Below are 14526 nucleotides of genomic sequence, written 5' to 3'. Positions count from 1 at the left end.
GGTACTAAAAATTTACTCACTGCTTCACAAATCTGTTACTTTTGGAATTCTGATTATCGGATACAAACAGGACAATCCATGCTTACGTAGGCAGAAGAGATCAGCCACCTCGGTACTCAAGCAACTGCTCATGTCATGATGCCGTTTGTGTGCATGTTCTCGTGCATCTCTGTTTAATTAAGCAGGTGACCGAATACTCACATGTGCCTCTTCATGCATGTTTGTCTCAGTGAACGTAGGCTGGGTACTCACATGTGCAGTGCAGTTTGGGCCTTGGCCGCCTCCTGTTTGGTGCTGTATCGGATCAGGGCGGTGCCCTGGGTAAGGTTCAGATGGAATGTCAGCAGTGGGCCATGCTGCATGCAGATGGTTCTCAAGGTTGACCCATCAATCTAAAGAGTAATGACAGTCATGAGATAAAAACTGGTGATGGGGTGGGAAAGGAAGTCAAGTGACCTTTCTTATATTTGAGAATGAGAAGGACTTCCGGTTCGTAAATAACAGCATTAGTACTAAATAAGTCTCTGAGAGACAAATGAAGAACTCAAGGCAGGGAAAGACTGCACTGAATACAGAGGTCTTCAAGGCAAATCTTAAGATATTCAAAGCACTGGGCTCAGATCTAATGTGGCCATTTTGCAGGTAAAAAATCTGTACACATACAGCTCAAAACAAAAGCATATGATTCAACCTGCGGTCTATTTTCCTTAAGAGGTAAACAAGTAAACCTATGCTGATTGGTAGAGCTTTACTTAAAAAGCAGAAATAAGACGGTAACCAAATAAGAATGTAAGAGAACATGCAAAGTTCTGAGCACGATTACTAATGTAACATTCTTCCAATCTCACAAAAAACTACAGAGAAAAGACACAAACAAGAAAGGCACTGCTGACCATCTGACGATTTAGAATGCTGACGGCTGACCCAGCTCAGACTATTCTGACGTCTGCTTACTCCTACTCTCGCCATCTCAGGGAGAGACTCTACTTCTACCTACTTCTCTGCGCCTTCTGCTGCCCTCAGCCAACGTGACCAGTGGTTTTTTTTTATAGCTGCTCACCCTAGTCAGACTCTCAGCATTAGGGTGTTCAGTGATTAGGGACCATTGCCCTTCCTCACCTACGACTTAAGAGAACAAATCTCTTTATTCACTCTGATTTAGCTGTATCAAGATCTTTACTAGGTTTATTGAAGCTGCTCAGTGCAACATTTCAGTTCATTTTTTGGGAAGGGAAACAGATTACTACTAGAATAGCCTTAAAAAGTTGTGCTACTGGCGGCAGCACTGGAAACATTCTGTGGTTTTACCATGGAAATCCTAAAGGATGAAAACTGGCAGTTTCACCGTAATTCTTTACAGAAAATGATGGGACAAAGGTTCTTAGCATTGTTTTATAAATGACAATTGACTATATAAGCATGTCAGTATATACCCCAAGTGACTTTTTTAGGATAGATGCCCCATAAATAAATTGTAGGTGATGACAAGTAAATTTATCCAGGTTCCCCCAAAATGTGGCCTTATAACCTCCTTTTAAGCTATGATTGAGATTAGTGAGATGTCTGCTATTAGGTCGTTTTGATTTTTAAAATGAATCAATTCTTTCTAACACAAACACAGCCAATCCCTATATTCATTTTTTTAAAAAAACAAATTTATTTATTTATTTATTTATTTATGGCTGTGTTGGGTCTTCGTTGCTGCACGCGGGCTTTCTCTAGTTGAGGCGAGCGGGGGCTACTCTTCGTTGTGGTGCACGGGCTTCTCATTGTGGTGGCTTCTCTTGTTGTGGAGCACGGGCTCTAGGCGTGCGGGCTTCAGTAGGTGTGGCACGCGGGCTCAGTAGTTGTGGCTCGCGGGCTCTAGAGCACAAGCTCCGTAGTTGTGGCGCATGGGCTTAATTGCTCCGTGGCACGTGGGATCTTCCCGGACCAGGGATCGAACCCGTGTTCCCTGCATTGGCAGGCAGATTCTTAACCACTGCACCACCAGGGAAGCCTGCCTATATTCATTTATATACATATACAAATGTAATTACTATTTTTTCATTTTATTTATTTTTAATTAAAAAATTTAATTGAGGTATAGTTGATTTACAATATTACATTAGTTTCAAGTGTATAACATTTTTATAGCTTATACTCCATTTATAGTTATAAAACATTGGCTATATTCCCTGTGTTGTACAATATAGCCTTGTAGCTTATTTATCTTATCCATAGTAGTCTGTACCTTTACTATTTTTCATGATAATACAGGCTCCCTTCAACACTGCTTCTCTCATCCTAACCATATTACACCCACAGCACTGTGACAACTTAGAAATAATGAGGCATGTTTTGAGAATGGTTATAGATAAAATGTTCATACTTCAGTCAACTCTTCGCTAAATAAATAACCCAGGGCTTTCAGCTGAGCTGATTAGATATGGAGATTAAGAGCCGTTCCAGACGGTTCCTCATGTTAACTGTATTTAGAAAACTGTCCATCTCGACACGAACCTTGAAATACGAGACCCAGATTTACTCCCCACAAATAGGTTCACTGGGCAAAGAAATTTAGGAGAATCTGTATCTCCCCACAGAGGATCATAATACATGTTAAAGCATAGTAAAGAGTCTAAGAAGCCTCATAATGAAGGCACCTGCTTAATTTTGTTTAATCAAGTACGTATTACAAACATATTAGGCCAGAGACCTATTAATATCCCATGGGAACACTCTGGAAAATGCTGGCTTAGTAAAGTGTGCACGAACCCACTTATGAATTAAATGCCAGACAATTTACTCTCTGTGTCAAAGGGAGGGAGGTATAATTGATTCCTTTTTAACCAGGTGTTGTAAAGGTTGTGCTGTCAAGTCCAAATGAAGGCCCTGGGCTCAGTTTCCATGGGTTCATTTAACCTCATTTGAGTGCTCCATGTGTGTTGCTGCAAATAGCCAGTTATCAGGCAACTCAAGCGGAAGGGAGGGCGGTTTGGTGCAAATGAAACCCCACCACTGTAACAACAACCCAGAGAGCACGTTCTGATGAGAGCAAATCAGTAATGCCATCTACAGAGAAGAAGAGAACAGACAGGAAATGAAAATTAAATTAATAGACAGAAATTCACACATACGGCATTTAAGCCACGAAATCCACACATTCCTTCTACTGCAGAGATGGACGGTTAATTGTGTATGAATGAAGCATAAAAATGGTTACCAGTGAGCCACAAGTCTTGTTGAATGAGTAACACAGAAACAGGTAACTTTTTTGCGTGGTTCCAGATTCTGACAGGCAGATCCACACAGCAAGCTATCTCTGCTAAACAGAATTCACCAGATACCACCACCCCATGCTCACTATTTATAAACTACACGTGTTAACATCACCATGAAGGCAGGCGTGAAGCTGAGTGTCCAGCATCCCCCCGGCTTCGGAGACTCACCTCTGCAGGCGGGACCTCTCTGTGGTGACCAGGAAATAAACGAGCTCTCCTCTCTGCTAGCCCCACACACCTCGACTTTCCCTCTCTTAATACAATCAAGTCCCAGCCAGAAAATCCCAAGAAAGCGTGGTTACCTGTGGAGTGAGATTGTGAAGAACCAGCCAGTAACTAGGACGAACTGAACCACCATCACTCCAGGTGGAGGCTGGAAGCAACCAGAAAACAATATCAGGAAGAAAGATCAAAAAATTAAGATAGCCACGCGTGAGACACATTTTCAAACAGCCCACATGGTTCCTCTCTCCTTTTATAAATCATCTTCTCCTTCTGCCTCACTCTGACCTCCTTTATCCTGTCACTGAATAGCCAGTTCTCTTCTCCTAGACCTTGATCCTATGCGCTCTTGCGCCTTATTTGCAAGACAACGTTGTCCTCCCAGGGTTCTCATCTTTACTCCGTCAGTACCTCGGGAGTTCTTGGGTCCCTCTGCCTTATGCTGACTTCAATTCTCCACTCAAGAGATACTTTTTCCTCTACCCGACAACTGTGATTTCCTCTGAGTTCATCGTGTCTTCAACCTTTGTGTGAACATAAGCCCCTCGGGTTGGAACAATGATGCTCCTTTAGGCAGATCCTTCTCACCAGAGGCAAGCCGTGAGTCCTGTGTCCCCCACCCCCTGACTGAGCGGGGTGCTGTGCTGCTCCAGGGAGATGACGGTTTGGGGTTGGTCAGACCGGGAGGTGGGCGGGGCAGCGGTGTAGTGTTCCTTGAGGAAATATGGTTTTTCCACATCTTGTTGGAGAGATGAGTGGGGTTGTGTCCTATGGGATCTGGGGACCATGTCGATTTGTAATCAGGGAACTTTGCTATAAGAAGAGAAAATTAAGGAGGAAATTAGGTTAGACGGGTCACTTTTGTTAACAAATACACATACACACGCACACACAAATACATACGTGTTTAAATTCTAAAAATATTAAGAGGAGCAGTATAATAATTTAAGAGGAGCAGTACAAAATAATTTTCTTCTCTGAGCTTATCAAATATAAATTTTCAATGACTCTTACTCTGAATTGACAAATTAACACATGAGCGAAAGAGTTAATAAGATAACTAATTCTCTACTGCTTTCTTAGCTAAACACAACCTGAAAAGGAAGACAAATTCAAGGAAAGTATTCTTAAAGTCATTAGTCTTACATATATAGTAGAATGTGAACCCAGGCAGAACTAAAGTATTTATTCTATAGATACTTACTGATTGAACGGAAAGTACATTAAAAATTAAACTTTTCTTGACGCAGAATACTAGATAACATTCAAACAGATATTAAAAATATAATCAACAAATATTCACTAAGAGCTTACTCTGCTTTTAAGGTGCTAAATCAGTGCTATGGATAATATAAACAGTTGTTCCCAAGAACTTCAAGTTCAGAAGGGAAAACAGAAAAGATGAACAACAGAACTGGTAACCCAGGCAACATCATATATGTTCAATACACAGAGGAGCATGACAACGCTGGGCTGTCAGCAATGACTTTGCCAAGACAAGTCTTGAAGGATTGATATAAATGGACAGCTCAGCAAGACAGGAAAATAGAAACTGAGCTTCAACTTAAACTCTCTTTGTACCAAATATGTTTCTCCCCAGTTTTGGCCGAACAACATTTCACAGTAGCAGAGAGGTAAAGGAGGCCATAAAGGTCCGCTGGGGGCAGTTTCAGATGCTATCAGGAGTTTTTGCAGTAGATTTAGCAGGCAGTGTTTAAACTAGGGCCAAAACGTGGATGACAGCAAAGAGAATGGGAGAGAAGAAATGGATCTGAGAGAGAAGAAACCACTTGGGAGACGTCATCACTGGCTGGATCCAGCAAGTGAGGGAGACAGGAAAGAGTGAGGAAGAGGCGAGAGGGAAGACTGAGAGGCTGCGACTAAGTGACGTGCAGCAGCACCACTAAGAACAAGAGTTAGTTAAGAAAGAAAGACAGGGCTTCCCTGGTGGCACAGTGGTTAAAAGTCCGCCTACAATGCAGGGGACATGGGTTCGAGCCCCGCCCCGGGAAGATCCCACATGCCACGGAGCAGCTGAGCCCGTGCACCACAACTACTGATCCTGCGCTTTTGAGCCCGCGAGCCACAACTACTGAGCCTGCACACCTAGAGCCCATGCTCCACAACAAGAGAAGCCACGACAATGAGAAGCCCGCGCACCACAACGAAGAGTAGCCCCCGCTCGCCGCAACTAGAGAAAGCCCGCGGACACCAACGAAGACCCAACACAGCCAAAAATAAATAAATAAATAAATAAATAAATTTTAAAAAGAAAGAAAATTTGTGAGGGTGAGGGTTGGAAATGCATACATTCAGTTTTAAACAAGGGTGATGCTTGAGTCATCTCTCAGGTGACCGCTTGTAAACGAAAGATAAAATAGTTAAAACAGAGGCATGGGCAGTTACAGGAATAAAAGAGGTGAAAACGAGTTTTCATGTAAAGGTAGAAGCCCTAGGGGACTTCCCTGGCAGTCCAGTGGTTAAGACTGTGCACTTCCACTGCAGGGGGCATGGGTTCAATCCCTAGTCGGGGAACTAAGATCCCACATGCCATGCAGTGTAGCCAAAAAAAAAAAAAAAAAAAAAAAAAAGTTAAAAAAAAAAAGGTAGAAGTCCTACAAAAGCATAATGTAGGGTGGTGTTTAGAAACATGGAATATGGAGTTGGCTCCTTTACACACTCACTCGGACCTGAGGCAAATTCTATCAGCTCTTTGAATCTCAGTTTCTTCATCTACAAAATGGGGGTAATAGCGGGACCTCCCCCATAGACTTTGGTGAAGGTAAGATAAGAATTCACGCTGAAGGCTTAGCATGTTGCCTGGTCCTGAGAGGTTACTGTTGCACTGTTGATATGACAGAGGTGGAAAGAAAAAGAAGACAATCTGTAAGGTCATTAACCCGCAGTGCCTTAGTAGGTAGCTAAGGATTTGTTTTATTTGCATTCGCCTGGATAAACGTTAGAAGCCTTCATGACTTTTTTTTTTTTTTTTTTTTTTTTTTTTTTTTTTTTTTGTGGTACGCAGGCCGCTCACTGTTGTGACCTCTCCCGTTGCGGAGCACAGGCTCCGGATGCACAGGTTCAGTGGCCATGGCTCATGGGCCTAGCCGCTCCGCGGCATGTGGGATCTTCCCAGACCGGGGCACGAACCCGTGTCCCCTGCATCGGCAGGCGGATTCTCAACCACTGCGCCACCAGGGAAGCCCCCTTAATGACTTTAATGGCTTTAAGGTCCAACTTTTGCAAGGCCAAGGTGCCAATTACTAATGATTGGTCTACCAATCTATAAGGCGTTGTGCTAAGTAAGTGACTTCAAAGGCTCTGTTACAACCATTAAGTTTTCCATTCCCTATTGTCTTACACACACACACACACACACACACACACACACACACACACACACGGAACTCAACAAATGTTGGTAGAATTAACCAAGGTCCTCTTTTTTTCCCCTTGGCCATCTGCCCTTAGCCTTTGTCTGTAAGTGGAAGAATTTTTAGAGAAAAGCAAGCTCTAATTGGCTGCCTTAGGAATAACAACCTGGACTTAACTGGTTCTTCCCACAGCCCCTGATTTTCTTGGAAGACTGGTTAAAAGAAAAGCACTTGTGTCATCAGGATATAACCTCTGCCCTCTCAACACCCATAGCTCCCTGTAATCATGTCACCATCTGCCTTGGTCCTAAAGCTGTATTTGTCTCACCCTGTCTCTGTTGAGACTGACTGCAAGGTCCCCAACGACACAGCCAATACGAGAGGTGTGTCTCCATCCATGCTGACCTATGCTGGTCAACTGCTACAGAGGTATTTATTCCTTAAGAAATAAACGCCAATTTCCGTTGTAGAAGGCAGCCAGACAGGAAAGCGCTAGCGAAGGGGCAGAAATGGGTCACACGCGTACCTGAAGTGCTATGAACGTTGCTGAAGGAGTTGTCAGAGGCACTGTAGGGCCAGGCACCAGGTGAAGGCAGCGAGGTGTTGAGGGAAGAATTAGACCCTTTGGATGACGAATGAAGAACGAAATGAAAGCAGATAAATGTCAGCATAACTAGTGAAATCTTGAAGTATTTTATTTAACCTTTAATAAGAGGAAGGACAAACTATATCTAAAAACTAAATGTGAAAAGCTACATATTCCTATGTTTTCTGGTGAGCTACCAGCAAGTACAAACGAAGCCACAGCCTGCCAAACATGAAAATACTGGGTGCTGAATAAACACGAGGGGTGTTTCACTTATTTACCTGTGGTGTTATCCCGCAGAAGTTGGTGGTCAGTATCTACAATGGGAGATGTGGCTGTACCCCCCAGCACACTTCCTGGGGTGACATAGGGGTCAGATTCAGGGTCAATGTTTTGGATACCTTTCCATGGCACTCCTGGTTGGAATTCTGAGATAAGGAGAACAAATATTGGATAGAGGTAGGAAGTTGTTCAAAACGTGGTCAAGTTATTTTTTGATACAAGAAATAGATCTGTGAAAAGTCTAAATTCTGAATCTATTTTAGCTCAGATTTTCATCATAAAATTAAAAAAAAAAAAAAAAAGTTGGCCTGACATATACATTGCCAGCAGCACTCCTGTGCTATCACAACACATAGACCTTCTTTCTCTGCTTGGGAACTTGATGCCACAGACCTTCAAGGTCTGGCCCCAGGCCCTGCTCCTGCCCTTCCTGCTCCCAGGGAAATTCAGGCCTGGCCTGAGGGCAGGGAGGCAGGATACAGCAGTGTGGTCTCATGACAACTGTGAGGCATCTAGGACAAAAACTGGGAGAAAATTTGAGTTGGAGATATTTCTCCCACTTATCTCACTGGAAATTGGCTCAGATGCACAAAAGAAAACACATATGACCACTACTGCGTGGAATGTCCAGGGACAACCAGCAGGAATGATTTGGCTTATCATGAGAAAGCCTAGAAAATATTTAAGTGTTTAGAATTTTTTATCGGTTAATTTATATCGTATTTAAAGCTATATTAAACTTTTATTTTCCTAATCATGATGAGGAAGAACTGTACATATGAATATGCATTATACTAGAAACTATACATATTCATAGCTCAAATATACCCATATAGAAAGAGGTTTAGAAGGACATATACCAAACTTCTTGCTTTTAATTTTGCTTTAATAAATTAAAAGTTTACAATGAAAATAGATTACTTGTATCAGAATAAAAAGAGAAAACAAATAGCAAATAGTCTCACTGCACTCACTACTGCATACCTAGAACCTGATAATAAATACTTGGCTCAGTGAATAATCAATTCACTGGACATTTCAGAAGAACCCACGTTACGAGGCATCCTTTGCATGGATGAATGCCAAGTCCCGGCTCCAAGGTCACCTTCTTTTACTCCCAGGCTGCACTCCACGGACTTCCTTTGGCCTATCTGTGCCTGTGCAGTATTTACCACACAGTAACTTGCCTTGTAGGTGATCAGTGTTCACACCTATATGTTCCTGACTGAACTCTACAGAGCAGAGACCCCCCCTCTTGAAAATTTGCTATCCTCCCACAGCGAATTCTTCCCTGCTTTTATCAGACAATAATTACTGAATGAAAAAAATCAAAGTGAATGCCTTAGTAAAGTGAGTGTCAGAAGCAATCTGTTCAGAACCTGAAATTAACAATTATAAAAAAAATGATATCCCAGAAAAAACATTTCCTGTACAATACCTGGAGGCCAACTGGCATTGCTGGATTTACTTCCGATTTTATTTGTTGGTGGAGATTTGGCAGGTAACCAGCTATCACCAGCAGGACCCGTATGGCCACCCAGTGTGTCACCCGGGATGATATCAAACTGGTTGTATGGTGACCCTCCTCGGGTCTTACCAGGGGCCACTATAGCGCCTGAGAAAAGAGAGAGGTAACTAATTCACACCAGAAAGGACTCCTATGAACGGAACTTGTTGCGCTTTCATTTAGAGGAACTCAAACACAGTATGCAGTAAAAAAGAGTCCTGGAATTAGAGGTCACACTTGAAAGCCACTGCATAATTAGGAAGCAGGATGACCATGACAACTCATCTCACCTTTCTAGCCTCTCAGTCTGCACCTATGCACCACACAGCACTGTTCTCATTCCTGAACGTCCCTTTCAATTTTAAAATTCCATGGTCTTATGAAGTTAACAAAACTTTCATCAACTACGAATCATACCATCATCCCCCCAGTTTTTACACGAATGACCTTGTAATGAGGGACAGGAAAAATACTCAACAATTTGCGGCACATAGAAGGGTTTTTAATTACATTTCTACTGACACCAACCCACCCAAGTCTTTAAGTGCTGATCAGGCCTAGTTCAGCTGGAAGAAGCAGAGAAAACAGAGGGAGTTCGCCAAAGAGAAAGGCATCTGCAATTGCTTTAAATTCCAAAGCAATGAGACAGCATTCCCGCCGAGGGTCTCTGCCAGCACAGGGCCAGCACTGAACTCTGCAGCTCTGAGATCCACGGCTCCACACATGAAGAACAGCAAATCCTTTGTAAAACTGCTGTCCCGAGAGCATTTCAGCAGTTTTGTTGGTGCCCCCACTTCATGCATTTTATATGCTGGGAGGCAGGAAAAAAATTAAAAGCTTAATAATTCCCTTAAACTAACAAAAAATGAACTTTATTTTAAATGAAAATTTTGACCTCTGTGAGATACCATTCTACTTATCTTACAAATGAATTTTACATGCTGTATTGTGTTACCTGATCTACTCTTAGGATGCTGTTTATGAACAGATAAAATTACTTCCAGGGTAATGTATTAAAATATTTGTGTAGGGACTTCCCTGGTGGTCCAGTGGTTCAGACTTAATGCTTCCACTGCAGGGGGCACGGGTTCAATCCCTAGTCGGGGAACTAAGATCTTGCATTCCGCACGACATGGACAAAAAATTAAAAAAAAGAAAATAAAATATCTGTGTAAATATCGATTAAAATAATCTGTTTGGTTTGGCCTAGCACAAGTATTATCAAAACTGTCTCCATGCTCAGCTAAGAGAAGTCATTCGATTTTCTGGAGCCACTGACAGGAATCTGACTCAAGGGCACATAGTACTGAAGTAGTAGGAAATGAAAAGCTCAATTACCTTGGGAATTGCTAAGGAAATGGGAAAACATTACCTATAAGTTCTAAAAAGGCAAGCGAGTATTTTACCTGTAAGATAGCTTCTCACATGCCACTGTGCATTTATAATCATACAACTATCATGTCTTTGGGGACAAGGGGACTTAATGAATCATCAGCCTAAGGAAGCAGCCTAAGTGTCCAAAGCTATAGATGCTGAGCTTAGATTATTCAGTCCAGACAGATTTGATAATTTCAATAAATCATTCTTGATTTTGTAGCATGAAATCAAATGATAATGCTTAGGAACAGCAGGCAGAGAACTTCACGTGGCCACTTCACCAGCCTACCAGATGGGCACATGAAAGAGGGGTTTATAAAGGAACCCTGAAAGGCTCCAGGACTGATGGGGCTGAGGCTGCCAGGAAGCCCCTGCAGGAGCCAGTCCAACACCTATTTACACTTGGTTCTCATGGATACAACTGATTCCAAGTAAATTACTGTCAAATGAAACAAACATTGAAACAAAGGCTGAAGGAAGGTCCTAAGACCTTTTATCCATTTCACAGGGAAATGGAGATGCTCTTACAGAGAATTACAGAGATGGAAGAGCTGACCCACATTCACAACCAAAGCCTACAATGCCCTCAACTGCTGTCTTGCAGACACTGTCATTCATAAAGAACAAGAAAGCTTTGTGGAAAGTTCAAACCTCATGTATTGATCTATTAGTCATCTTTTGGAGATCAAAGAGCTCAAACAATCATCATGATATATATTTGTTGTGATCTCTCTCTTGTAGCTCCAAAAACTGATTCTGTTCTCTCAGCCAATTTATTAGGGTTTTAACCTAAGGGGAGCTCAAGTTCACTGCTACTGCCCTCAATCCCATATGCAGGTGGGAAATTTTGCTGCCCTTAAGTGGAACTAGCACTTTCAAGTTTCTTATAATTTGAAATACACACAACCCCAATCTTCCTCTCCTAGGTGATCACAGGACTGGGGGGGAAAATCAAGAGACTCATTAGGAAAAAGCTAAAAAAGATCTGTGCTTCAAAGTAAGTTTATAGGCCACTTCATCAAGGCCTGCTGAGAGTCGGAGCAGCTCCAAGTCATGAAGCTTTGTTTGCTCTTACCATTTTTGTGCATATTGGCTTCCTGTGTGGCTACAGAGGGCAGTCCCTCCATCATGGAGGTCCACTGTTTAAAGCGAGACTCTGTTCCAGCCTCCTTCCCACCAACCATGCCGTAGTCCATGCCGCCAGAGCTGAAGCCTAAAATGGAGAACCACATTTTACGTCTTTTTATAAGTTTCTAGTATCAGTAACCGAGAGTTCTGAGGCAGAACCCATGAATAGCTTCATTTGTCACTTAAAGACCAATTCACATGAAGTTTTCTTCACTCAGAAACAGATATTTTGATTCAAAATGCTGATCCTGGCTCCTGCTTGCTAAAAAACTGACGACTCTGTGCAGGTATGAAAACATGTGTGACTGCCATCTCATTAAGACCATCTCAGCGCATGTGTGCATTCACTTATCCATCTGCGTCAAACACAACGTGGGGCCAGCAATTCTCCAACTGAGATGGAGATGTCTACACGTCAAACCAACACGGTGGGTGCTTCCCTTGCGGCGCTGTGGTTAACAATCCGACTGTCAATGCAGGGGACACAGGTTCGAGTTCTGGTCCAGGAAGATCCCACATGCCGCGGAGCAACTAAGCCCGTGCGCCACAACTACTGAGCCTGCGCTCTAGAGCCTGTGTGCCACAACTACTGAGCCCGTGTGCCGCAACTACTGAAGCCCATGTGCTTAGAGCCTGTGCTCTGCAACAAGAGAAGCCACTGCAATGAGAAGCCCACACACCGCAACTAAGAGTAGCCCCCGCTCGCCACAACTAGAGAAAGCCCATGCACAGCAATGAAGACCCAATGCAGCCATAAATAAAGTAAATAAATTTATTTAAAAAAAACCCAAAAACAAAAAAAAACCCCCAAAACCCCAGGGCTTCCCTAGTGGCGCAGTGGTTAAGAATCTGTCTGCCAATGCAAGAGACACAGGTTCGAGCCCTGGCCTGGGAAGATCCCACATGCCGCGGAGCAACTAAGCCCGTGCGCCACAACTACTGAGCCTGAGCTGTAGTGCCCGCAAGCCACAACTACTGAGCCCGTGCACCACAACTACTGAAGCCTGTGCGCCTAGAGCCCATGCTCCGCAACAAGAGAAGCCACCACAATGAGAAGCCTGTGCACTGCAACAAAAACCCATCGCAGCCAAATAAATAAATAAATAAATAAAATAAATAAACAAAACAAAACAAAACCCCAACCTGGTGTAACAGCAGCTATTAGGTTGTGGCAGGGTCTCTGGCGGAGGAAAGGCTTTGCAGAGGGACACTGATCCTGGACCTAGGCGAGGTAGGCGAGTAAGTCAAGGAAACCAAGTACAAAGCTCTGACTGGTGACAATCAGGCGTGTTTAGGGAACGATGACAAGCCCAATGTGACTCCAATGCTTGGCTGCCTATGGATGCAGTGAGATGGGGAGCAATGAAGTGGCGTGGCATGTAGGGTCTTCATGTATCAGGCTGAGGAGTCTAGACCTTTTTTTCCCCTCTAAGACAGGAGATGAAATTCTTCAGCAAGTGAGGAGAGATAACTAGACCTGTATTTTACAAAGAGACCTGACAGTGTGAGAATGGGGTAGACAGAATCTGGGAGATCAATTTGAAAAAAGTTTTTATATAATGACAAAGACCTCATGGCTTGAATAGGCAACTGGCGAGAGATTCAGTTTACTTTGCCATGTGCCGCCAGGTGTCAGGCTTTTAGCAAGGGTTTTGGCAGGTAACATTTTCCCACTGCGCAGGGCTGGACAGGTGAAAGCCAGACAGGAGAGGCTTGTTGATGTAGCCTCACAGGGTCCACCATCCATTTTGGGTCAGAATGTATTTAATACTTTTCAAACTGATGCTCAAAAAAAGTAAAGGACTAAAATCAACCACTGAAACAGGGGAAGGGAAGAATAATGAATAAAAAACAGATAATGGAGAATGAGCCATAGATAGGGTGGCAACAACATGCAAGCATGGACACCCAAGGAGGTCAGCAGGGTTCCCACCACGCCTCAGCTCAGGTGGCCTGCAGGGTCTATTCCTCCCCTAGTGGACGTGCAGCTCCAGCCAGGCCAGACTCCACGCTGTACCCACTTTACTCTCCTACCATCTGGTGCTGTCTTATTGGCCCTCAAGTTCCATCTATCCAAATCCCACTGGGGGGAGGGGGGGGCAGGTCACATTTTTCTCCCCTGCGCGTCTCTTGTCAGGGATAGTTTTTTGCTTTTTTTTTTTTTTGCGGTACGCGGGCCTCTCACTGTTGTGGCCTCTCCTGTTGCGGAGCACAGGCTCTGGACGCGCAGGCTCAATGGCCATGGCTCACAGGCCTAGCCGCTCTGCGGCATGTGGGATCTTCCCGGACCGGGACACGAACCCGTGTCCCCTGCATCAGCAGGCGGGCTCTCAACCACTGCGCCACCAGGGAAGCCCAGGGATAGTTTTATAAATGCACAATCAATCAAATCAGTTCTAACACCTTTCTTGACCTGTTTAAAATGTTGCTATTAATATACGGAACACTGTCCTTTCACACAGTTCGTAACTAACTTTACTGGTCCAAGTGATTGCTTGGAGGGTGTGGGTGGGGAGCAGAAGTCCTTGGAATGAGCTGGGAATATTTCAGATTGAACGCTTCTTTTTATTTTATTTATTTATTATTATTTTTAAATTAATTTATTTATTTTTGGCTGCGTTGGGTCTTCGTTGCTGCACGCTGCCCTTCTCTAGTTGCAGTGAGCAGTGGCTACGCTTTGCTGCGGTGCGCGGGCTTCTCATTGTGCTGGCTTCTCTTGTTGCGGAGCACGGGTTCTAGGCGCGCGGGCTTCAGTAGTTGTGGCTCGCGGGCTCCAGAGCACAGGCT

At 43.6% G+C, this 14526-nt stretch overlaps 1 protein-coding gene across 18 annotated transcripts in view; it reads right to left on the bottom strand.

Moving 5' to 3' along the window:
• TNRC6B (trinucleotide repeat containing adaptor 6B) overlaps positions 1 to 14526 on the bottom strand; it is a 283431-nt gene that overhangs the window by 13039 nt on the left and 255866 nt on the right. For 16 of the 18 annotated variants that reach the window (XR_008617589.1, XR_008617590.1, XR_008617591.1 and 13 more), the window contains 7 exons: positions 11687 to 11824; positions 9166 to 9342; positions 7727 to 7873; positions 7386 to 7481; positions 4074 to 4298; positions 3566 to 3636; positions 253 to 392 (listed from right to left, as the gene is read on the bottom strand). Coding sequence is in view for 15 of the 18 variants with exons in the window: in XM_028490624.2 (XP_028346425.1) it covers positions 253 to 392; positions 3566 to 3636; positions 4074 to 4298; positions 7386 to 7481; positions 7727 to 7873; positions 9166 to 9342; positions 11687 to 11824 (994 nt within the window). In the remaining 3 variants the exon portion in view is untranslated. The other 2 variants (XM_055085318.1, XM_055085314.1) reach the window with 2 other exon arrangements.

The sequence above is a fragment of the Physeter macrocephalus genome, chromosome 6, assembly GCF_002837175.3.
Source record: "Physeter macrocephalus isolate SW-GA chromosome 6, ASM283717v5, whole genome shotgun sequence".
NCBI classification, from domain to species: Eukaryota; Metazoa; Chordata; class Mammalia; order Artiodactyla; family Physeteridae; genus Physeter; species Physeter macrocephalus.
This window is presented reverse-complemented; position numbering and strand designations above follow the sequence as displayed.